This window comes from Eptatretus burgeri, chromosome 7, assembly GCF_056783735.1.
Source record: "Eptatretus burgeri isolate ZD-2024b chromosome 7, Ebu_testis_v1, whole genome shotgun sequence".
Classification (NCBI taxonomy): domain Eukaryota; kingdom Metazoa; phylum Chordata; class Myxini; order Myxiniformes; family Myxinidae; genus Eptatretus; species Eptatretus burgeri.
The window spans coordinates 11,185,944-11,212,289 of record NC_140967.1 but is presented as its reverse complement, the minus strand read 5'-3'; the positions used below and the strand labels follow the sequence as shown (position 1 = coordinate 11,212,289).

At 41.7% G+C, this 26,346-nt stretch overlaps 1 protein-coding gene and 1 long non-coding RNA gene across 4 annotated transcripts in view; one reads left to right on the top strand and one right to left on the bottom strand.

Moving 5' to 3' along the window:
- Positions 1-2,260: 2,260 nt before the first annotated feature.
- The window catches only part of SLC25A21 (solute carrier family 25 member 21), a 171,176-nt gene continuing 147,090 nt past the window's right edge, over positions 2,261-26,346 (bottom strand). For 2 of the 3 annotated variants that reach the window (XM_085887439.1, XM_085887441.1), the window contains 5 exons: positions 21,008-21,115; positions 17,176-17,340; positions 15,320-15,501; positions 12,452-12,504; positions 2,261-3,959 (listed from right to left, as the gene is read on the bottom strand). In XM_085887439.1, the coding sequence (XP_085743565.1) occupies positions 3,898-3,959; positions 12,452-12,504; positions 15,320-15,501; positions 17,176-17,340; positions 21,008-21,115 (570 nt within the window). In that variant the 3' untranslated portion in view covers positions 2,261-3,897. The remainder of the gene's footprint in view (positions 3,960-12,451; positions 12,505-15,319; positions 15,502-17,175; positions 17,341-21,007; positions 21,116-26,346) is intronic. The other variant, XM_085887440.1, reaches the window with a different exon arrangement.
- The window catches only part of LOC147022667 (uncharacterized), a 28,044-nt gene continuing 19,540 nt past the window's right edge, over positions 17,843-26,346 (top strand). Inside the window, exon 1 of the long non-coding RNA XR_015059841.1 lies at positions 17,843-17,982. This is a non-coding gene — a long non-coding RNA (uncharacterized LOC147022667). The remainder of the gene's footprint in view (positions 17,983-26,346) is intronic.

Here is a 26,346-nt window from a genome sequence, read left to right as displayed (position 1 = left end):
AAAGCTGAAATTGGGATGGAAGTTCACCTTTTAGCATGATGACCTGAAGCACACAGCCAAAGATACACTTGAGTGACTTAGGAACAAAAAGATAAATGGAGTTGAGTGGCCCAGTTAGAGCCCAGACCTAAATCCAATCAAAAATCTGTGGCATGACTTGAACATTGCTGTCTGTCAATGCTCCTCACACAACTTGACTGAACTTGAACAGTTTTGTACAGAAGAATGGGCAAATATTGCCCAATCAAGGTGTGCAAAGTTAGTAGAGACCTATCCCAACAGACTCACAGCTGTAATTGCTGTCAAAGGTGCTTCCACCAAGTATTAACTCAGGGAGTGGACACTTATTCAACCAAGATATTCTAGTTTAGTATTTTTTATTAATTTTCTGAAATTTGTTTTTCACTTGGAAGTTGTGGGTTACGATGTGTAAAGAAATGTGGGAAACGTTTGATTTAATGTAATTTAATTCCAGGCAACAAAAGGTGAAAATTTTGAAAGGGGAGTGTAAACTTTTTATCGGCACCATATAACCTTTGTATAGGAAAACCGGTTAATATAAAATAACCAACTGCTTTCGAAACAGTCATGAGGACAAAGGAAAACGTGATCGCTCTTATGCTGCTGAAGTTAAAAGTTAAAACCTCCATAAGATACGGAATGAAACTTTGCCACTACGGCGCCCATAACCAAGCATGCACACGTATTCATGGAGAGTGCCTTTACAGATCCAAATCTACTCATATGTAACAACGTCCATGCGTGCTCTATATGTACTGAATGAAACGGAAGACCATGAAGGAACCCGAAGAAGTTAAGAGCAAAGATGGAGTCATCAGGAGGAACCTGGATGGGATTCAGGTTTCAGCTGCTTCTCCAAAACCCTCAAACCCATCCAGGAGAAGCCAAATGAGCCTTCAAAAAAAATTTCTGTAAGAATTCACTTCTCCTTCGAGAGATAGATAACAAAACAGAGGAATAGAGAGTAAAAGAGATGAAAAAAGCACGAATTTGAATGAACAAAGAGAATTGTGAAAAAAATTTTAACACAGAAATGTGAAAGGAACAAAGAACAATGTCGGAAAGAACCCGGACAGATAGATTTCAGCAGTTACTCCCCAGGCTTAAACGCAGCAACATGTACAAGCTACCAGAGGTCCGTCAATGGGGAGTCCACCTCTACCTGGTACAGCAACTGCTGACTGTACATCCCAATCAGGACATGAACTGTACCGCTATAGATTGTAGGGCGCTCGGCAAGTGGCTTAAGCACTCAAGCAAGCACTCCAATTAAACGGTCGATAAGGAACATCTGGCTTAGCAAGTGATAGTAAGCTGATTGGTAATGTCACATACGCTCAAAGAACTAAACATCGCCGATTTCTTAACATTTTCAGATTTCACTCCAGATTTTGGGTTATTTAATCCACGTGATCCAATCCTCCAAACTCAAATTATATTTCTAGTATATGCTTGAATTAGTCCCTGGTGTTGGCGCAGTGGTTAGGGCAGCAGCTTGGGATCCAAGAGGTCCTGAGTTCAAGCCCCATTGAGCCACTGAATTAACACGCCAGGGGGTTGACTCAGCCTGTCATCCTTCCGAGGTCGGCGAAATGAGTACCAGTATACTGGGCCGGTGTATACCCCGGTTAGAAAATAGGTGTACCATATCCCTGTGTCGTAAGAGGCGACCAGGGTTGCGTCAGGGAGGGCATCCGGCGTAAAAAACATATGCCAAATCACTATGCGGATCATACGGATGATCCGCTGTGGCGACCCCTAACGGAAGCAGCCGAAAGAAGAAGAGGAGATGCTTGAATTAGTCTGTGAGAGTATATCGTAGAAAATCGCATCATATAATGCATGAAATCACTCCAAGGTTCTAAGTTAAAAACTATAGCACTTACAAAAGTGATGTATACGGCGATTCTTAGCGATTACGAACAGGCATTCAATGATATCAGCGAGGAAAGTGGACAAAAAAATATTTTGAGCGCTTTATCATTAATAAACCATTGTGGCCTGTTCTAACTCGAGGCATTGTGACATTGTATTTCTAACTAACCCCAGCGAGGTAACCCAGGATGCGCCTTTAGATCCCATCGAGAGTGGTGGTTGAGTATGCACCTGATAAAGGACATAATTAAATAAGGCCATTAATTAAGAGGTGTTTCAATTAACCCAAACACCCAATTTTCACTGCATAAATATATTTGTGTGTGTGTGTGTGTTTTTTTTTTATCAAAAAACACAAATGCACTTTTTCATTGTGCATCAAAATTTCCTTTATTATGTTGTTTGTAAAATATTTTTTTCACAATGTATGAAAATTTTCAAACATGCATACTTTATTACAATAGTCAATCTTTATGATAAATTTATAATGCTACAATTTTGTAATCTCTTTGTAGATATTTCCAGTAACATAGGATAAAAGATAACACGTTTGATAAGTCACGGTGTTTGATAAATCGTAAAATTAGACATTCATTCTGCAGTGCACAAGTCGAGAATCATACAATCATTGACTTCATAAAAGTGTCGAAAAACCCATTCCAAAGATGTGCACTTATTATAACATTGTATCCGGAGGTGAAACGGCTAACTAAGGTTGAATTATGGTTTTGGACAAACTTGATAATCTGCTGTAATATTCCCTTTCATCATTTGACAGTTGCTCATAAGAAACTATGGTGACAATGTTTCGGACAGTGCACTCAAAATTTGTGCTGACTGGCAGGATTTTCAAGAGGTATGCACACTCGCATCTGAGCTGTTTCGCTTGGGTTTGAATCCCAACCCAGCTATAAACTCTCATCCTGGTGTTTGACAGGGAGGGTGAAGCATCAATGTGGGCACCTTGGGCATCTCTTCCAACAACATTAGTTGGTGGATGTTAAAGCTCTCACGGTGTCATTTGCGAAGAGTAGGTGAGCAATCACCAGCACCCGGAATTCCAAATTTGTGCACTGTCATTCGAGTATCCCGTATTGGAGTGGAAACCCATCCAGGATTGTAACACTATAGCCAAGAAACTGCTTCCACAGAAGTGACGCTTTGGAAAGACTTGGTGCACAGACAGACAAACAGGCATGCAAAGCTTTAAACAAATCCTCCCAACGAGCAGGTGCAAATTTTCCCACGTGCTTTACAAGTAGACGCTTTGGACAATTCATTACTATCGGCTTTGATGGAGTACCACAATGAGGAATCCTTAAGTCTTCCATCATGAAAACACACGTTTCCATACTGCTGTGTGTGCTAGGAATTTACTCAAAGACAACAACGTTACAAATCTGCAGTGAGCGGCACAGACACCTGATTTAAACAAAATAGAACCACTTGGAGGGGGTGGGGGGGGGGGTGAGGTCTTGCAAAGATGGCCGAGAGCCAGAACACGATTCAGTCTTGAACATTTGGCATGATACAAAGGCTTTCATAAACTTCCCGGAACCAGATACTTATACTTGCCCAAGAAACGCCTTTTTATTTTTCAAAATCCAAGTATAAATAATTAGGAAGGATATAATTTTTTGTTGTGCCAATTCTCAAAACTTGAACTGTATATTGCAAACTAAATTACGTTGGTGTTTCTTGGACTATCGAGAGAATCCCATTCCGATAACTCTTTGAATGGCCCTCATGCCCACCACCATTAGGTAAAAAGTGTGTGCGATGGGAGAACAAGCTGTGCTTCATGCCGAAGGTGGGGCAACACACCCTGTATCAAATTGAATATAAACATTTGCAAATTTGTAACATTCCTTCCTGTCCCAAAACTTTTGGTCATGTCGTGTTTATGATGCCGAATGAATATACGAGGTGGATGTGATGCACTATGCGTTTCACAGACCTACTTTTGGCTTTCCAAAGGGATAAGATCCGTGGTGCCCAGATTCACCAGTTTGCCTGGAGCCAAGCGAATGCATATTCGTACACGAGAAGCATCACAGCACCACCTACACGACAAATAAAACATATTAAACTCATGCAACACAACTTCAATTAAACTTTGCATCATCTATTACTGAAAGGAGAAGCGTCCATCTGAGTGTCCATCGCGCTTTATTCTGAAGGGTTCCTGCTGTCGTCGGAATATAAAGATGGTACCGGAATATAAAGCTAATACTTGATTTACTGAGCACAAAATTTGTGTCCATTTAATCATAAGAAAGCCCGTTTCAAAAGCCCACCTTTCTGGGATTGAAGAAGAGGAAGAAGAAATACCTGTAGCTTCAATGGAGTAGTTCCAATGGTACCATTTTAATTATTCTACGGCAGCAGGAACCCTTTAGATTAAAGCATGATGGACGCACAAGGAACACACAAAATTATACATAGCAATACTTCTCGAAGCAATAGAAAAAACATTATACATTGAAACAGCTTACAGCCAACAACAACAACAACTAAATGTTATAAAAGATCCTTTTTTCGCATTTCACTTCATTTTACATCCTCAATGTGATGCATAGATAGACAAGCAATATGTTTGTGAAGTGCGACATGCTGTCTTTTCATTAAACCCGTCAGCGAAGAGATCAGTATGCATGCCTAGTAACTTCAATAAGCACTTCCACTTCGACAACCTCGTAATGAACGAAAGGCGATACACAGGGATCTTGAAAATGACAGAGAACTATTATCCCGGTTCAACATCTCAACATCATTGTCCGTGGATTGATCATTTTGAAACACCTTTTGAACCATGTTCTTTTTTTTTTTTTAAATATACTTAAAACTGGTCTGATTTCATTTTCGTAAAATATGATAAAGTAGAAACTTTAGTGATTTTCTTCTTTGGGGAGACAGTTTGTGCAGAGGTAACAGCTCAGTCTGTCATGTGGGTGACCAGGGTTATCTCTCAAACATTTCACTACTTGTTTGTTTGTAATTGGCTTGGTTCAAGGTGCTAGCTCTTCCACACTGTCATCCATTTAATTGATCATAACTCCTGACGTGCCTTTATGATCACAGAAATGACCCTCTCACCTTAGTCCTCAGGCACAGATATAGGGCCATCTCATCGATATGCTTTTTCTCTCAAGCCGTCTTGAGAACCATCCTCTTTCTTCCCCTCCACCTCTTCCTCCACTTCACCATCCTCCCCCCACCCTCCCCTTTCACCCAGCACTAATCCTCAGTCTGTCCAGATAGAATCTTCAAAGTTCACCACGGAACATTGGTAGATAGGAACTCTTGCTCAACATCCCCTCTGATGGGCAGAGTACTCGCCGATGCCTGCGTCGTCTATGAAACACCCAGATGAAGGTTTATAATTAAGTCAGGAATCAAACCTACACTAAACAGGTCAAAGGTGAGCATGCTATCTCTGAGTTGTCCCATCAGCTCCACCACAACAAATGTCCAAAAGGCAAAACTGAGGTTCTATCACGGCTTTTCCAGTGGGTTCAACTCTACTTGGTTCAAATCCGTTTACACACAGATACTCTCGTATCATGCACGAAACAGGTTTTCCAAATGCAAGTCGTTCATTTGGAGAACCCAGCAGGTGAAAAGTGCAAATGTATCCCTCTCCTTGTTAAATAAGCAAAACACCTGCTACACAACGACGACCGATCTTCATGAAATGTTGGAATAGTTACAGAGATCATTCAGCACTAGAGAAAGCAAAATTTGTTTATAAAATTGAACCAAAATGTGCTTCTGAATAACGTTTGAAAATGATAATGCAGATTCAAATACACATATGGCGTGCACACAATGTCTTACGGCTCTCGTATGACAAGGATTTAAATTACGTGTAAAAGGAAAAAAGTTGCAAATAGCTTCTTTAATGAACGTTTCAAACAGTGGGCCAAGTTAATTACAGTGGGTACTTGTTCAATATGAACATTTAACATGTCCCCGTTTTAGATATCCAGAAAAAATGGACCCAAGGTCACCTTGATTATAACCTGTGTTATGGGGCCAAAGTTCACACTGATTATAACCTGTGTTATAGGACCCTTTTAATTAACTTTAATTTCACCCTTTCAAAGATTTCATATCTTCAGCAGGCCATCTATTTCCCTGTAAATGCACAAACACGATGAATTGCATGTTCATGATTTGCAGTGATGCATACGTATATCTCACAACAGTTGTGCTCTGAGATTAAAGAGATCCATCCCAGTTGACATGAGTGGAGTGTAATTTCAAAAATAATGTAAAAAAGGCAGTACAGTACAACAACTGAATATTCACAGACAGTGGAAGAATGAAAAAGTGGAGAAACTTAATCCATTGCATTGCAGATGAAAGCCTTGAATGCTCTTAAGGGTTGAAGAGTGTGAAGAAGATGTTTGGAATGCCAGACAGTTTGTCGGCGCTGATGACTGTCGGAAGCTGAATGAAAACAAGTTGCGTTTGACAGCGAATCCAAAAGGCTTCACACCAACATTCTCTCTTGGCAACAACTCAGAAAAGGATAGGCTGGGGTTTGTGACAGTTTTTTTTTCTGAGGTATAGAGTGAGCACAAAAGTCCTTCCTGGATAGAAGGTCATGTTTCAAGTGGTTACCCAGTTGTCGATCCTCTCCAAGTCAGAAGGGAGAGAAAGAGAATCGGTTACAAATAGTCTTACTGAAAGATGTGAGATTGTTTGACAGAGAAACGGATTATCCCAAAATGGAGGTGTGGTGCTTTTCCAAGAAGGTGACCATGTTGTTCATGTATGTTAAGAGCAAGGCAGAAGATGTATCATAATGTTTTCTGCAATTATACTAAAAATAAGAATGATGGTTATTTATTTATTTTTGCTCAAAGTGTTGCGATTGGTGTTTTTGTTTCTTGCACAATATCGGAAGTCACTACATTTTGTCTTTGAGATGTCTCTCCTCATTGCGTTGTTTCCTTCATTGTTGCATCCTTCAGTCCTTTCATTGCTCTTCATGTATATATATATATATACATATACATATATATATATATATATATATATATATATATATATATATATATATATACATATACATATACACACACACACATAGTACATATACATACATCTATAAATATATATATATATGAATACATACATACATATACATATACATACATATGTATATACAGTCGTCCCTCACTATATCGCGGTTCACCTATCGCGCCCCCGGTTCATCGCGGGTTTTCCCTTGGAACCTAACCAATTTTTTCTGCGGATTCCCCCGGTATATCGCGGTAATAATATACAGTATGCGCCGCTTTACGACGTTCAGGTCAACGACGGATCGCATCAACGACGGTGGTCCCATCAAATTATAATGGAGCTGAAAAAGTCCCATCATCGAGTGATGTCGTAGCCGTCGTAACGCTGCCAGTCGTATAAGTACAGGATAGCACATACAATTATGTACAGTACATAATACCTAATAATGATAATAAACGACAGTGTGGCCCTGTTATAATGCGATCGTTGAGGTCCATAAAATGTCATCGCTAAAAAAAAAATAGGGTCGTGCTAAATCGGGATTCAAGGAAATCAGCTTTCAAACTGAACCAATGTTTGCACGTTTACCTTCTGGCAAGTAAATTACCTTTAAATTGAAGAATTCCGCGAATAAATCGTTGTTCTTAGTCGACATTAAAACACAAATTTGTTTTTGGTGAAGCTTTTCATGTTGTTCAAACAATCGCACTACGTATTTATAAAATCCAAACGCCATTTATACATCTTTCGATAATCGATGCGAGAGGAGATTGTAAGCTACTGCTAACAACACCGATGGCCGTCATGAACAGCACAAAGGTAAAACTAACGCGTCTTCCGTCTCTCTTGGATGTGTGTTACAATTGCCGACAGTATTCAGTACAGTAACATGCTGTACAGGTTTGTAGCCGAGGAGCAATAGGCTATACCATATAGCTGAGGTGTCTATGTTTGTACAAGTACATGATGTTCGAAAATCTATGATGTTCGCACAATGACGACGTCGCTTAACGACGCATTTCTCAGAATTAAACTGTGTGGAGGGTATTTTAAGGCTTAAACTATAACAAAAAATAGCCAATTTTAGGCATTTTTGGAGAGGCATCCATTCATCACAGATTTTCACTTATCGTGTGGGTGGGGGGGTTGGAACGTAACCCCCGCGATAAAGGGGGGACGGCTGAATATATATATATATATATATATATATATATATATATATATATATATATATATATATATATATATATATATATCCATGCATACAAAAACACATATAGATACATGCATACATACATATACACATATAGATACATGCATACATACATATACATACAATATATACATATACATATACATACATACATACATATATATGCACACTATATCCATGTGCACATGTATACAAATGTACATACATCCCGTTTGAGATGCCTCTCCCATCCATAACCAATTGAATAATGCATTATTTGGGATCCAATTATTCAACAGTTTCATCTTGCAACCCTTCTTATTCCAGCTCTCTTCCTCCTTTCTTAAAAATACCAAAGTTTTGAAATCATTCTCCTCCTTTATTCAATTCCTTTATCCAATGGCTCTTACATAAGCTCTTGGCTCTTCATAACACCACTTTCAAGCCGAAACGAAACGCACATTTCTCACTTGCATAGAAGAGCTTCTCCTACTCGGCTTTCACCACTTTCACTTCTACTATTCCATGAACCTTTCATCGTCTTCCTTTTCCCACATATACTCAATGACTTCCTTCAACCCCAGTCTCCTGGAGCTCTTTAAACTACCCTTCTTGCTCTTCTTCTTTGGCAATTCTTCAGGTCATTCTCATGTATTCCTTGGCATTTTGCTGTATAATTTGTGCAGGTCTTACTGATGCTCATGTGTTGATGTTGATGTTTATGTTCATAACTCCCTCAACCAGCCATTTGTGAACCTAAGGCTAGATGACAACCTAGGATAGCTCTGGGTCCTCCCCCTATCCCTCCACCCCCCCCTTCTCCCATTCCACACAACACCTGCTGTTTGCATGTATGTTGTCTTTTTTTTCTCAAAAGCATGGGTCCCAAACCCATCTCGTTTGATGCCCACTCCATCTACACTCAGTCTGAAGTAAGCACTTCCCCAGGGAAGGTGCAGCTTTGAGATTTGCAGAGGTGAGATAGCTCCTTAGCACACTTGACATTTTTGCAACAGGGTCTGACTACATCAACACTCATATATTGATGACATTCATCTGAGCTAATTTCTCTTTGAATCTGGACCCTCACCAGATCTTTAATTTTACAGCGTGTTCATTACTGTATCTTGCTGATTTACTGTAAACAAGTCAAGATGTTGCCGTAAATAGAACCAAACACACTTTTCAGTAAAATAACCTACAAGGCTGCTTCAAATGAGAAAAACGTTGAAATCCTGCAGCATAAATCTTGAGATGGCAACGATATCATTCTTTAACATGGACTGAAGCCTCTTCCACCTGCCAACATTGATGTAAGAGAAATTGAAGTGTGCCGAGTCGCAACAAGCTACCTTTTTACAGCACAGGTGTTCTGGACTTCGAAATTACACCATTTTTCACAAGTGACAGCAGCAAGCTTCTCCTCGAGTGACGAACCAATTATGGTGCACTTACTCTCAAAAAAACAACAACGTGAAGCGAAAATGTTCCAAACGAGCATGATGGCACAAAGTAAAGTGTGTTCAAAACAGTGTCAAACGAGAGCGAAATCGATGGCACGCCATCACAGATCCCCATGTAGTGGGGCAACTTAGCTAAATATAGCATAACAATTGTGCATTTTGTGAGGAAAGCACCAAATTTGGCACACTAGTAGCCTGACATATTATGAACAGATTTGGATATTGGGCCATCTCAAATTCAGCCGCTGATGGCTGTGGCAGCCATTTTCCACTGCCATCAAAAATTTTGAGATGGCCCAATATCCAAATCTGTTCATAATATGATAGGCTACTAGTGTGCCAAATTTGGTGCTTTCCTCACAAAATGCACAATTGTTATGCTAATTTGCACCACTAATGCTTTCCACCTGATGCATAAATGAATGATGGCAAAAAAAGTTCCACCAGGAATGAGCCAAGATCAAATTTTGAGTTTAAAAATTATTCCGTTTTGACCCCTGTAATGCCAAGCCTGGGGCCTGAACCGGGGGTCAAATCCCAAAAAATCGTCACATATTTGAAGCGTGTCATAATTGCATTTTTTTTAGTATTTTTTGAACTTTTGAATTTGAATATTTTAGTATGAAATGAACTTTTGAGCTTGCCCAAGAGTGCAGGGCGAACAATGATAATGCTGTTGCACCTTCGTGCCACGTGGTGATGTTTGGTGAATTTCTGCTCAAGTGTTTGGATGATATAGCTTGACTTGACGGAACTGATTACAATATCCCCTTTCGCTTCCCCCCCCAACCCCCTCGTTTTTTCCAAAAAAAATGAACATATAATCTGGTGGGAATTTGTCCTTCCACTGCTTTTCTTTTATCTAGAAGGTTCTCCATGAACTTTGGAGGATTTCTAAAATATCTAAATAGTTAAAACCTCTATAGTTGTCTTGTGTAAACCTGGTGTTGGCTTAGCGATTAAGGTGGCTGGCTTGGGACCTCAGGGTCCTGAGTTGGAGCCCCTTCCACTGAATTAACACCAGGTAGGGTTGACTCAGCCTGGCATCCTTCCGAGGTCAGCGAAATGAGTGCCAATGTACTGGGGTAATAACAATTTGGGGTAACCTGCGTCGGAGTCGCGACCCGTCCAGGACTGTACTCCTTACCAATGAAACTGCCTCGACAGCCCGATGTGCCTTTATGGCGCGAAGAGAATGTCTTGTATTATCATTATTACTTGTCTTGTAAAAATAAAAAATGAAGATGTACTTCACAAGGCCAACTGAGTTTATTTGAAGTATGTCCTTGAACTATTTATTCAAAACCAGTCAGAATCAAATCAAATAAAAAGAGAGCTTCCAAATGGAAACCACCCCAAATCACTTACAAACTAAAGATTACACTACGACGATTACTACTTCTTTAAAGGGCCAAATTATTCCCATCTTGTCGTGCAGTCGGCTCGGGAAAGTTTATTTTGGGCCCAAGTTTTTCCCGAACCGGCTGGCCAGACATGACGTTCGACTGAAGGTGGCAGGAATTTGGAATTTTGGAAACCAAAGATGAAAATTCATTTCCGTTATACAAAAGCTTCCGTACCCAGATAAGTGAGCTGATTCGAAAGAAGAAGGAGATGAGCAGGCTGCATTGTAATTGGAAGAAAAGGAGTGCATTTTGAGGAAAACATGATTCCCAAAGGAATTGATTCTTGTTTTGAAAGTGGAAAGCAACCTGATGTTCCTGAGTAGAAAGAACAGGATGGGCCATAAGTTGAGAAAACAAAAAAAACCTCCTGATAACCACCTTCCACTGTCTCACTCTTCCCTCCAAGTTTCAAAGCGCGCAGTGCACAACCATCTCCTGTCATCCCCTATTCTGACCAATGATCTTGATTACCCCCATAAACCTTTCCATACCAAACTGTCTTACTTTCTCGTTTCAGTATTTCCTCCCTTCCTCCTTCTCCTCTTTACCTATTCGTTCATTCCCTTGATGTTTGTTCCACTCTAAGATCTATACTTTGCTCTTCCATGAGTCTCACTCGTGTAAAGAGAAGAATAAAAAGAGAGCAGCCATGTAACTCGTGGTTAGGCTGTGAATTGCTTTATAGATCATGAGAAGGTCTTGTACAACAATGTGTTGGCACATGGCAAGCCAGGTGGACTGTTGCAAACAAGCTCCCAGGAAGGGTTGGACTTATTGTGGTTGAGGATATAGAAGAGGTTGGTGGGGGGGAGGGGGTTGAGAGAGAGAGACAGAGAGACAGAGAGACAGAGAGACAGAGAGACAGAGAGACAGAGAGACAGAGAGACAGAGAGACAGAGAGACAGAGAGACAGAGAGAGAGAGAGAGAGAGAGAGAGAGAGAGAGAGAGAGAGAGAGAGAGAGAGAGAGAGAGAGAGAGAGAGAGAGAGAGAGAGAGAGAGAGAGAGAGAGAGAGAGAGACACAGAGAGAGAGAGAGAGAGATAGATGTGTGAAAATAAAATTTCTATACTGACAGTGCAGAGTCAATGGAAGGAAGAGTCCTTAAATTGCTTTTTCCTAAAACTGGCTCCAATAAGAATCTTCCTTGGAAGCAACAAAGCCATTTGAACATGATATGTCCGACCACACCAGTGCAAATCAAAATGTATCTTGTACCAAAGGCTGAAATGTAGATTTTTTCGTATTTGTCAAAATGCTGAGTGTGAATGCAGCCGGAGGCAGAGTAAGTTGAGAGTGTGTGTGTGTGTGTGTGTGTGTGTGTGTGTGTGTGTGTGTGTGTGTGTGTGTGTGTGTGTGTGTGTGTGTGTGTGTGTGTGTGTGTGTGTGGGGGGGGGGGGGGAATCTGACACTCAGTCGCGAGCACAAACCCAATGAAACAGCATAAGTGCAAACACCATGTTACCTGGCCCCAGGCGCATGATCTTTGGCAGCAAACCTTTGTACAGCGCAAAATATCTGGGGGCAGAGGGGAGTGAGGGAGGAGGGGAGGAAGATGGGGTGGGGGGGGGACGAAGGAGTAAGTAAAGATGTAATGGGTGAAACAAGGGACGTTCATCACGAATTACGCTGAACACCTGTGGACGAAGGTTGCACGATGATGTGTAGAACCCTTGATGACGTCATGACAGACTGCTTTTATCAGCAGCATTCAAAAACAGGCAACATGTGGTTGCTTTTTACGAGAAAATACAGATACACACAGAATGATAATCTGATTTGAACGAAAATCAAAAACATCTCTTATCTGAACCAATAAAAACAGCTCCAGTTGTGTTTGACAAGTAGATAATAAGTTCCTTTGATGTATTCGAGCGACAAGGGACCATCAATACATTACATGCATACAAAGGGGTGAAAAGAGAAAAGAGGTGGGGGGGGGAATGGGTGTTAATAAAACCATTTTCACATGTATTGTTAAACATGAGACGTCAGGGTAAGGGGTGGCGGTTCAAGATCCAGCCATGATGTTTATGTTATACGTTCATGTGCCCTTATAGTCAGTAGAGTGTCACACCCCCATCCCAACCCCATTCTGCAAAAATCTTCTTCTCAAGCTTTCCTTTCTCTGGCATTTGTTTCTCTGCTTTTCTCCAGTTCTCCTAACATGTCTTCTCCACACACAGCAACCTGTAAAATACTAAACTGATAACCCACTCTTAAGCCGACAAAACTTTAATAGCACAGGTCGGGTTACAAAATGTCTTCTGACCATTCTGACATTTTATGGAATCGTTTCCTGATTATAATGTTTTTGAATTACCTCCTGGTGCAGATTGCACCATCGCCGTGCAAGTCCATTCTTCACGGTGGTCACGTTCGTGGGAAGTGCATGTGTTTACTCTGCATGCCAATCAAGCCGTTATCACATGGTCTGAGTTTCACCATCTCACGTGACCCCCCCCCCCTCCCCTTGCCCACCTCACTCAACTCTGCCGTTTCGACCAAACCCCGAGATCAGCCATATTGCATTTTGAGTGGTCCTCCTGCATAGATCATTTGGAGCGACCACCGCTCGCGTCTTATTCATCGGGCTGCTCATCGCCCATCGCTCCTCACTAACTTATCCTCAATGTTGCTCTTATACGAGATATGACTTTGCAAATATAGAGTGAGGAAAGGGAACATGCAGACATGAAAATTACACAAGAAGACAGCATCAGAGTGAGAGGCTGTAGGCAGATGGGGACAAGGGGTAGCGATAAGGGAGAAGATTTCGGGTTGGACATGGAAGATAACACGAGATGGAAGTGAGCTGCCTTGTTGAAGGACCGAAGGGGGAAAGGCATGAAATGAGAGACTCTACGAGGAAACTTGATGGCTGAGAGAAAGCGGGACAAAGGAGTGGAGGTGAGTGGAAAGTTTAGACTTTGGAAGGATAACAACAGGTGACTAGATAAATGCGCACGGACTGTGATGAGCTGTGGAGAGACAAAGGAAGGAAGGAGGAGAAAGGCCACAAGACGGGTGAAAGGGATTGTACGATAACTTATTTTGGGTTGCCGAATGAGTTACTGCTTGCTTATCTCATGTGGGGTGCTCAAAATCCTTCCGGGTTGTTTTGCGCAGTGATACCATTCGGTGGGCTAAACTGCACATTAGTGTTATGCACACAAGCAACTGATAGCCCCAGGAGTCATACAATCCAGCTCACACTTTGTCCACAGTATGCATGTCCGATTACATGACTCTGCGTAAACAATGACATGCTTTACACATAAAATATGAACAAAGCTAGGAAGTGCTTCGCTTTTATGAACATCAGATGCTGGATGGGGAAGATGAAAAATTCATAAATAAATTCTAATATTAACGACACGAGGAAATGGAAGACGCAAGGTATGTGGAATGCAATCACAATTTCACTGCGTCAAATCAAACGAAGCTAATCAATCATTTCCAGCCAATAAGGCATAAAAACTGTTCGTAATCCTTAAGTTGATGAAATACACGCAGAATATCATCCCCTTTACTCCATATCCCATCCCCACCACTCCCACATCCCTGAGATTTAATTTCTTGCAAAAATTGTCCACCCCCCCCCCCCATTGTCAATACCTTTAATGTCGGAGTAAGTGTTGTGGACTTATGTTTGCAAAACCCTTAAATGTCTTTCGACGTCAAATGGTGTCCGAGTTTTCTTCTGATACAGACACGCAGATAAACCTCCTATATATAAGGAGTGGAGATGTATCGCAGGACAGGTTTTTAAAATTTATTTCTATTTTACAATGGATTGTTCTTCTTTGAATAATCTAGCATGATTTGAAACATGAGCAATACAATAGATACCTTCTCAGAGATAGGGTGCACTGGGAAAAAAATATTGCCAAGTATGTTTCCATAGAGGGGTAAAATTGATATCCCCAGGGTAGGGAGTGACCACTCCCCCCCCTCCCCTCCCAATCCCCAGGTTGTTGTTTTTTTTACAAAAAATATCCTCCACACCCCACTCTGAATACTTTTATTGTGAGGCATTTTGTGGGAGTTTGTGTTGCGTTGTTGGAGGGTTATGTTTGAAAAACCCTTAAAATAATGGCTTAAAACACCTGCTGAGGGAGTGACACCCCTCTCCCTCCATCCCACCCCATCCCAGAGAAGGGAGTGACAGCCTGGGGGAGGGAGGATATTGCCGGCATGACATTCCCAGGTCCCAACAGTTTCTGAGTACACACACACACACACACACACACACACACCTACACACACCCCCTTACTCTCATGTCAAGCTTTACTTTAAACGTAAACCGGAGCATTGATTGACAACTCTCACCCTTCTTCACGATAAACAGTGCCGATGGTAGCAAAGCAGGTGCGGTACTTGATCTGCCCCGGTACCGGCTGCGGTCCCTGGATGCGGCTCTTAGCCACATCGAACGGGATGTTAATGCAGGATCCCAGAGTCCCTGCTGTGAAGCCAATGAGGACCTTCCGGAGAAATTCCAGCTGGGGATTCTGCATGAGGATCACAACGTTTAAGGGCAGGGAAGAAGGTAATGATGAGTTTACGAGAATGCAGATATGATGCTCCATGAAAATATTTGTGAGTTTGATAATGTTTTCCAAAAAAAAAGTACAGTACGGTACTTCCATTAAATTCACCATTTACAGATTTTTCACAAGACATAAAACGCACTCTGAATGATCAAATGACACTATGCTCGCACTTCTGTTTGTTCGCTATGAGAATGTAAGCTTACTCGAGAGCATGTACCTCATGGGGGTTGCCTATTGTCAAATTTGCATTGTCACTTCCATCAATGACATGCGAGAAGTTTAAACAGCAATTTAATTTGCAGTTGAGCAGACATGCTGTCGTCGCATGCTCATTAGTGTTTCTCGCCCCATGTGTCACACCGCAACTCAATTGGCAAATTTGATTAAAAACAAAACTTTCAATCAATCACGATAATTTATCATCCAGTCTCAAAAGTAAGCTTCTTTATTTGCATCGATGAATGCAGGTGGAAAAAATGGGGGTGGACAGGGGGCCAGAGGTGAGTGGGAAAGAATGGTGTTGGACTGGTGCACGCAAAGTGGGTAAGAGGGGCCTTTGCTCCCACAGTGCTTCACTCAGCGGGCAGGTGGGGCCGATGACAGGCTTGGCAATCGCTCATCCATTGCTCTCCCACCGTAATGGAGTCTGCTATGGCAAAAGTTTCACAAGAAAAGATTGCCAAACCAAAAATGGCAACGTTTGCTGTCTTCGTGTGGCGGAAGTTTGGCACCACTACTACCAAACCTGAAATTCCACTCGCGTGTCAGGACCACCTGAAAGAAGGGCCGGAGAAATAAACATGAAGAATGTTCAACACCCTGCTGAGAACGTTTCTGCTTTGTCCAACAAAAGAGGAAAAAAAACTCTTTTGTTGGACAAAGTCAAGGTGTTGCAGACAGGACGCCCGCTGCCAATGGAACTGTGTGTTTTGGATCGATCTGAACTTGGATTGAAACATTTTGCACATTCCCACAACTCAAAGGTGTATTCCGACAACATCCCACATTACCCACAACCGCATGTTACCCAAATCCAAAGGTATATTCTGGTTTAAAAAAAACAAAAAAAAAAACACATTATCCCAACCCAAAGGTGTTCCGGGAGAACCCCACATTTCCCTAACCCCAACTCTAATCTACTGGAAAATCAAATAAATATTCAATACAATCATCTTGAATCATCAACAGTTTCCTCAAGCTGTGGTATGCGGAAAAGAGAGGTGAAAAAAGACAGTATGGAAAGACAATATTTATTCAAAAAGGTTTTCACGGAAAAGTGCACGGTCCGATGCCGAAGATAAAACAGGTTTTTTAGGAGGTTTTTGGCCTTTGCAGTCACAGATATATCTAAATCATGATGCACATTACATGTAATCCCACATGTGATCCTGGCATCGCTATCGTCCCATCTTTCAGACACATGTCCCATCATCACCGGGCCCGTAGACATCCGATGGTTTCAGCTTTGGGATGTTTCGGTTGTATGTATGCCGCTATCGATGTGCAGTTTAACATAAGCCGGAGTTGTTTTGCTGAGATGGCACCTGTAACCGTCATTCCCTAAATAATTTCCTCCCAAGTCTTCCTTTTCCATTCCAATGTTAAACAGAAGGGGAAGATGACTCCACAAACCTGGACAGAAGGTGCGAGGTTCTTGATGTTATGGTAGAAGCCAAAGTAGATCATGTTAAAAACTCCGTGCCTCCCCAGAGTCGCCGTCAAACCCCTGTTCAGACCGCTGAAGCCAATCCCACTGGTCCGAACGATCTCCTTGGCACAGGAGAATGTCGAGGGTTGCTGTTTTGCAGAGATGGGAAACGGGGTGCAGAGTCAATGGTTCCACCACAAACCTTCAACGCGTCCACTTAACGAGTCTTGCATAGGAACACAAAAAGTGCCGAAAATGTCCCGGTTTGCACGGCAAAAACGACACTAACCTACAATCTATAGTTTTGAAATATCCATCTACATGAACGTGAATATGATACATCAAAAGGGAGAAATACAAATCTGAAGAGTGGTGAACAAATGATGCATTGTGTTGATTACATCATCAGTGTCAACTTCAAGGAAATTCAAAAAAGTCTGCCAAGATCAGAAACCGAGACACGAGATGATATCGAATAAAGAATAAAAAAAAATAGGGGCAATACCCCTGGGTGCTCACCTGGTAGAATGATGATACAGAGGAGGAAGTCAACGTGCGACGGAATCAGCAAAATGTACCAATGAACCAATGTTATTGCAAATATCTATTTTGGTGGGCAACCGCCCCCCCTCCCCAATAAACACCCTCAGACCAACTTTCGTACATCACGGGTGATGAAGGTTGTTGTCAAGTTTCATCGAAATTGTGTGTGTAGTTTCGAGAGAATAAGTTTCAAGTGTTTACGGACGGACGACGCGCTATCTCATGAGCTCCCTGGAACTACGTTGCAGGTGAGATAAAAAATGATAATGTTGTTTAAGATGTTTCAACAAGAGTTATCATTTATAGCAAAATGGACATTGTCATGTTTCATCCAATCACAAGATAGGACAACCGGCTTTACGAGTGTCCCATCTGACGACCCCCAAAATATATATTTTTTTACTTGATTGCAATCTTTTCATCCATGTCATTCGGGCTGGCAGAACAGCTCTGCAGGAGTAGCATACTCACCAGCTATCTAGCCTGAGATCAATTCCTGACCCGACCGTACACTGCCACCTTGGAATTTCACAGTCAAGGTGTTGTGGACAGGATGCTCGGTTTAATATCCATCCATGGGACAGCACACAGATTCATGCAGAACACCAGCATTTGAATTGATAGCTGGGTCGATATATTCGAACCAGGCGAGACAGATCAGAGGAGAGTGTGCATACCTCCAGGCTATCCAGCCAGAAACACTGTGTTTGAAGGCCTGGAAAGCATTAAGTGCAGCTTGTGTTACCTGGAACCTGTCCTATTGCTTAGTCGTCTATGTAAATCCAATTTAGTGATAATATGCGCTCATATCAGTTGAAGGAGAGCTCATTACAGCGTGTAACGAGCCATCGTTGGACTGTGAATGACCAAATCCCTGATCACAATCGATAGATATATAGACAGATACATACATAGATGGATAGAGAAAGTTGCAGGTTCATCTACTTCTCGAAGTGTTCCCCCGCTGCACCTACACACCTGTCCCAGCGATGTGGTAGCACCCTGATAGCATCTACATATAAACCGTGGGGACGGATATGCATACTTCTCATGGGAAGTCCTTTGAATGTCTTCATCATTTATGATCATTGCACAAAGTTAGTGAACTCTATCTTTTGCACGTTCAGCAATTAGAATCCAAATCAACCGGGAACTGCCCTTATAATATGCACGGCCATGACGTCTCAGAGACATGAACAATGACCTACCCATCATGCTTCAATCAGAGGCTTCATCTCACATTTACCAATCTAAAAATGTTCTTCTTTGTATGATTTTAAATGAGACTTGTCATGTGTCTGCTGTTTATGCAATTAACCAGTCAAATTTTTGGCCAGGGTGCTGGCAATAGCTCGCCTACTCTGCGGGAAGGAGACGATGAGATCTTTAATGTTAACCAACTAATGGTGGCAGATGAGACTCCAGTTTAACGTCCATCCGAGGGACGGCACACGCATTGGCGAATCATCCTGCCAATGAAACACCGGGATGACAGTCTATTACTGGGCCCTGGGCCGAGATTTAAGACCAGGCTCGAGGACTTCGAGGCGAGTGTGCGTACCTCGAGACGAGACCACCCTGTCAGCGAGAATATGCACATCACATCATATCATTTCCATTATATGTGCATTCAAAGGAGGAGGAGGAGGGGGGGTGGGCAGTCATAGCAGCAACCAAAACTTACTTTACTTTCCCAATACGTCAAATTATTTTTCCATCATGCATGGGGAGTTCCAAAAAGTAAGATTTAGAGTTCTGGAGGACGTGGATTTAGTATAGTAGGTTTGGTGAACAAGCTACACATATTTAGGTTAGTGTGACCATGAAGGAGTTACCGATATAATGAAGAGGTTTGCCAGCCAGCATGGCACGTATGTTTGACAGGGTAGTGATAGGTGGTCAGGGTAAGGGTGGGTAGCAAATGAGGTGGGGGATTTGGGGGGGAATATTCCTCCCACAAGGAGTACATTGAGCTTGCGACGAAGCTTCGAATAGAGAGGCATAGGCCTGGGGGGCAGGGGAGGGTGCTGCTAACGGGAGATCCAGTGCTGGATTCACCATTAGGCAGACAAGGCATGTGCCTTAGGGCCAGCCAAAAATTCGGGCCAAAAATTATTTTTACATTAAATATTTGTCTTTTTTTGTATTAAATATTTTGTTCTTGAATCAGTTCATCTTTTGTCTGGGGTCCATTTCCATGAGCCCGAGATCTAATTTAAATTTTTCAGGCCATTCTCTAAAATTTCAAAATGTGCCTTTGGGCCAGCCGAGGCTTAATCCGGCACTGGGGAGATCCACTGGTGATGCTGATGTATTGTGGCTTGCGTGGTTTGCAAACCGCCGAGACACCACAAACCCTCAGGCGGTCACCACGGTACTTGTATAAAAGCGGCGACTTTAACACAAAGAATATTGGTCAAGCTCAGCTGCACAGTGTAGGCCAACAACCCCGGCCGCTATAGTTTGGCGTACGTGGATTGCAGAATTAGATCAAAAGGTCCTCTCGGGGCGTCTTTGTGAGATAACATTTTAAAAATGGGATTCCAAAATGAAACTGCAAGAAGCTTTGCTCTTATCACTGCAATCAGAGGAAGCGATTAGAGTTCAAAAAGATTTGCCAACGTCGTCTTTGGACTCGCTCCTTAAAGGAATTCTAATGAAGCCAAATTTCTCTCTAACGAGCATAGAGTTTAAAGAAACAGCTTGAAGCAATCTTTTTCTTGTAGGGCTCCATTTTTAAGGATTTTTAAAAAGTCATAAAAGGGTTTTGTCCAATTAACATTTTCCAAGCACATCTTATCCAGCCGCTCCCCGAGCATTGGCTGAACCAAAGGTTGAAAAAATGCAACTTGTCTGACAGAAGTGGCTGTCTTTCAGTGATGTCCGATGAATGATTGTGCGAGGGATAGACTGGGATGGGAAGGTGGGTTGGGGGGGGGGGAGTTGGAGAGGGGAGGAATACTTTGGAGGAAAAAAAACAAGAAAGGCAGCAATGGTAAAGGGGCACCGTATGGTTCAGAATCAACATGCTCAGCCATCAGGAGAGTGTTAAAGCAATTTTTTGAATTGCATTTCCTTATTAATGAAGTATTCTAAAGTAAATAAATAAAGGCATATTGATTAACTTCTTGATATTATTTCAGCCAAATTATTTTGAAAGACCATCGCAATTCTTAAAAAAAAAATTTTTTAAAAAGAGACGATTCGGTCTTTGCACATATCTCCAGGAAGAGCAGAAGATTTACCCTCCACCGCTCCAGGTGCACAACTCACCAATCCGAAGGCCGTGCGTTGAGCCTGCAGGTGCACTTTAACCACCTCAAAGGGGTTGATGACCACAGCCTCTGTAAGACCACAACCCAAACCGGCCAGCGTATAGGCCTGTGGAATGACCAAACCAAGGAAATAAGAATACATGAGGTGGGAGGTAGCTTAAAATAATTCCGAAACCTTCAGGGGTTAATACTCTTCACAATTTTAAAAGGCTGGTCGTGTCCGTATGCACACATCTACACTGTAGCCAATCATTGTTTCGATATCATCAAAATACATGGTTAGTATTATCTACCTATTGTTACTACAGAAAACAAAGCAGATAGCAAAGCATTAAAAAGGAAGGAATTAAAGCTTTAGGGTACCACCAGAGCCACGATGTGGGGTTAAGGGGCACAAAACCTGAAATTCTTCCAATTGAAACACTCTTAGTAAGCCGAGAGCATCAAGTTTATTAATATTCACAACTGTTCAAATCGACACAGCTGACTCTTTAGAAGACAAATAATAGAAAATGATAATCATGATTATAATAATGAAAATAATAAATTATTAAATATAATTTTTGTTTTTTTAGTTCGGGAGAGGGGATTAAAATTCATCTCGAAGACTTCCTTTGGAGAAGAGTCACAAGTGTTTGATGAAACGTAGCGGTGTTAATTATTTATGGAAATAATCCGTCAGATTAAACTCCTTTGTCTGTTCATCATAATGGTTTTGTTCAATTTGTCCAAACCAAGCTTATTTGTGATTCATCAAAGTTCAGTTTCCTCTTCATCACAGTGGGAAGTCATCTTGTCAATATCGGCACACATTGCCCCCATCTGACTCAGTTCTTCAGTGTATAGAAGTGAATCAGGGAGAATATTTGGCACAAAATTACAGCATCTAAAGGGGCATCTATATCACCTTGACGTTTTAGCCAGTGTATGGCAACGTATCAAAATGTATGTAAAATGCTGGCGTACGCTGAATTATTGATGTTTTTTTAAAGCTTTAGGCGTGTAATAACGTGTTGGACGTATGCATAACGTATTAGTAACGTACACAGAACGTTTCAATCACAAATAGATAACTTATACCAACTAATGCTGAGCGTGTTGTCGGCGTTCACAACCTATGCCCAACGATAGTCTAACTTATGCATAGCGCGCGGCAGCGTATCGCCGACGATCACGTGGCGTAGGTTATTAATAGGCTGCGGCTCGACGATTCAAATCATAACCGCACTAGACATCGAAGTGTGAAGCCGCTGTTACACCTTGACGTTTTAGCCAGCGTATGCCGACGTATAAAACATTTGCCGAACCAAGCTGGCACACGTCGAATACGTTATGGGTAAGTTTTGTATACGTTAAGAGCACGCTGGCATACATCATAGTATGCTGGCAGACATCGTAGTACGCTGGCATACGTCATCATACGCCGAGTATGTCGAGAAATTTTCAGCATGTTGAAAATTTCTCGACGTACTCGGCGTATGACACACGTTCCACATACGCTGGCATAAGTTGTAGGCACGTTACGCGATCGTTGACACACGTCGACACACGTTACTTGTACATTACTCATAAGTCGAAACACGTCGAGGTAATGGTTAGTGTCAGTGTTCCAGACTCCCTGTTTTTTTTCTTTCTTTCTTTCTTTCTTTTTTCTTTCTTTTTTGGTATGACGGTGATGTTGACATTTCGATTTCTAGTGCGGTTATGATTTAAATCGTTGAGCGGCAGCCTATTAATTATATTATATCATAACCGCACTAGAAATTGAAGTGTCAACATCACCGTCATACCGAAGAAAAAAAAAAAACAGGGAGTCTGGAACACTGACGCTAACCATTACGTCGACGTGTTTCGACTTATGAGTAACGTACAACTACCGTGTGTCGACGTGTGTCAACGATCGCGTAACGTGCCTACAACTTATGGCCAGCATTATGCGGAACGTGTGAGTCATACGCTGGCATACGTCGAAAAATTTCAAGCATGGAGAATTTATCTAACACCTCGGCGTACTCCGACATGTGCCAGCATACTACGAAAAAAAAGCCAGCGTACTACAACGTATGCAAACTTACCCATAACGTATTCGACGTGTGCCAGCGTTTTAGCCAAATTTTTCATACGTCGGCATACGCTGGCTAAAACGTCAAGGTGTGACAGCGGCTTCACACTTCGATGTCTAGTGTGGTTATGATTTGAATCGTCGAGCCGCAGCCTATGAATAGCCTACGCCACGTGATCATCGGCGATACGCTGCCACGCTATACATAAGTTACACTATCGTTGGGCATAGGTTGTGAACGCCGACAACAAGCTCAGCATTCATTGGTATAAGTTATCTATATGTGATTGAAACGTTCTGTGTACGTTACTAATACGTTATGCATACGTTCAACACGTTATTATACGCCCAAAACTTAAAAAAAACATCAATAGTTCAGCGTACGCCAGCATTTTACATACATTTTGATATGTTGCCATATGCTAGCTAAAACTTCAAGGTGTGACAGCCCCTTTATGGAGAGATGACCAGAGCGATGAGGATATAATTACTTTGAGAATTGGTTGCTGAGAATATCAGGTGCTACGACATCAACCTCGACGGAATGATGATGACGATAATGATGATGATGATGATGATGATGATGATGATGATGATGATGATGATGATGATGATGATGATGATGATGTATCGTCAGGGTGAACCTCATGTCTACTTGTGGGAACTCGCAATGCAATAGGAGACGTTGTCTGGACTCATGTCGTTTTGTGTCAGTGGACAAATCAGGCAATAGGTTTTATCAGCTGGAGGTTGACAAAGGTGTGATAACTGCCGTGGGAAGCAAAGCAAAGATTACCTTTCGGGCATTCACCCTTTGTTGTAATAAGAGGGTTATGGTGACGTTCTTGCTCTCAAATGGATGGTTAATACCAAAAGCATTACCTTAGCTTTGCTTCCCAATAATGTAGGCCAAAGTCAAACTCTTTTGTTTGACTCATTAAAGCAATGCCACAGGCAAAGCAGCAACTTGACTGATTAATTAGAGCACAAGTTCATAATGCTGAGGTTCATCATGGATTAAAAAGGAAAAGTATGTGCTGATGGTCATGCAATGGATGTGTTTGAGAGTACAAATTGTATCACTCAGGTGCATTTAAATAATCGTTTTTCTTTTGATGGTTTATATGTTGCATAAGTCTTTTAGCTACTTTCCCCTGTTATACATTCACTGTTGACGGCAGTGCTTTCATCTCGAGCAATGGATAGTTCTCCGGACGACAACATTTACATTAAGGCTATTTTGTTGTTGAATTTACGTCGTTGGTGAAACAAAATTGCATCACTTCCAGTACCCACGGGCATTTCATGAACGTGGTAAAACGTCAACCCTAACTCTAATATGAATGCCAATACAAACCATTACTTCAATATACACTTAACATTATAATCCTGAACCTGCAACTGAAATTAACTCAAATTCAAAAACAAATTTCAACATTAAACCCAATTTGAACATTAAATTGAACTCTCTCACCCTAAAACTGGTCTAAACGCCGCCATTGCACCAAAACCCCACCGTTGCGACGCTGGTTGCATCATTGTGACTGCTGGTTGCATTATTGCTGGGAGCGCAGCTGTGTCACTGATGCAGTGCCCCTGTTTCCATCAGCAAAAGTGAATTAATCTTGGACATGTTTTCCTCCATACGACTTCAATGGTCATAGGACACCTTACGCAGTGACATCGTCGATCCTCAATTGCAAAAAATTTTTATGCAAAGGAGATGAAGATCTATTTCGAGTTGAGCACACCCCATCCCTCTCACACTCACCAAGAATCCACTTATAAATTCTCGCAGTTCTTCTTCACAGTTGTCCACACCTTACAAACCTTTCAGTGATGAGTATCAACCTTTGTTGGAGGAAAATCAGAAATTATGTGAGGACATCGCTTGTGAACGAGTTGGGGATACCCAAGTCCCCAGTGCATTCATTGCATTGCTTTTGAGGGGCTGTGGAAAGGACATTCAATGACGAAATGGATGCCACATATTCTCAGAAAGGAGCAGAAACTGAACCAGCTCACGTCAACAGCATCTTCAGTCTTCACCATTGTTGTCAGGAAGGTGACAGGTTCTTGGACCACGTCACTGTCAGAGACAAAACCCATTGCCGCAACTCCTCGGCAGCATTGAAGTCCCATTCAGCCTAATAGAAAGGATCGACTTTTTGTTTTCTGAAAATTTCTCAACTTCTTTGCATCCCCAAAAGAAAACAAAAGGCCAACAAGGGAGCATCGAGTTGCTTCACATTGATTATGACCACATTGGAATTTTGAAAAACTGTGCACTTCAACGTAACAGAGTGTAAAAGTAATCGCAGACAACTACAATGAAGATGTTTTTTTTTTTCTTCTCATTCATCTCTTTTACTCTCTATTTCTCTCTTTTGTTATTTATCTCTCCAAGGAGAAGTGAATTCTTGCAGAAATGTTTCTGCAAGGGTCACTTGGCTGCTCCTGAATGGGTTTGAAGGTTGTGGAGTTGCAGCTGAAACCCAAATCCTATCCAGGTTCCTCCTGATTGCTCCATCTTTGCTCTTTACTTCTTCGGGTTCCTTCTTGGTCTTCGGTTTGATTAAACAAGAACTAGAGAGTTCATAGAACACGATACCCCGTGCAGTGTTACACAAGGGAACCAGACGCAGGAGGAGGCCATTCGACTCTTCATGCCGAGGCCACATCAACACCAGACCAATTTTATCAATCAAAACAACGCAATTTTATTGGGGGAATGCGGAAAGGAATGTGGATGAGACAATGTGGCATGGCCAGGGATATCCCAAGGGTGTCAAAGCAAAAATAGGGGAATATATTTATTTCAATTATTTAAATAAATAAAAATGAAAAAGCAATTTTTTTGTACTTTTTTTCAGGGATGGGGGATGGGCAAAGGTGGTTCTTGACTGAGAAACACACAACATCAACATCACACACCACCCTTTGACGAGAACCCCAGAGACTGCACAGGTGCACACAATCACCCATTCATACTCTAGATACCTGTAAGTCCTGCCAACATCCCTATACCCCTCTATCTCCATAACTTCCAGGTATCTATCTAATTCCAATGTAAACTTATGTACTGTTTCTGCTGCCACGACCTTTCGAGGGGGACAATTCCATACATTAACTACTCTCTGAATAAAAGTCCCCTGCTTGACTACCGCCTTAACTCTGCTCTTCTTTACTCTCAGGCTATGGCCCCTGGACCTATCACTGTCTATTAATTGAATAATTCATCTGCACCTATTTTATCTATACCTTTCATCATCTTA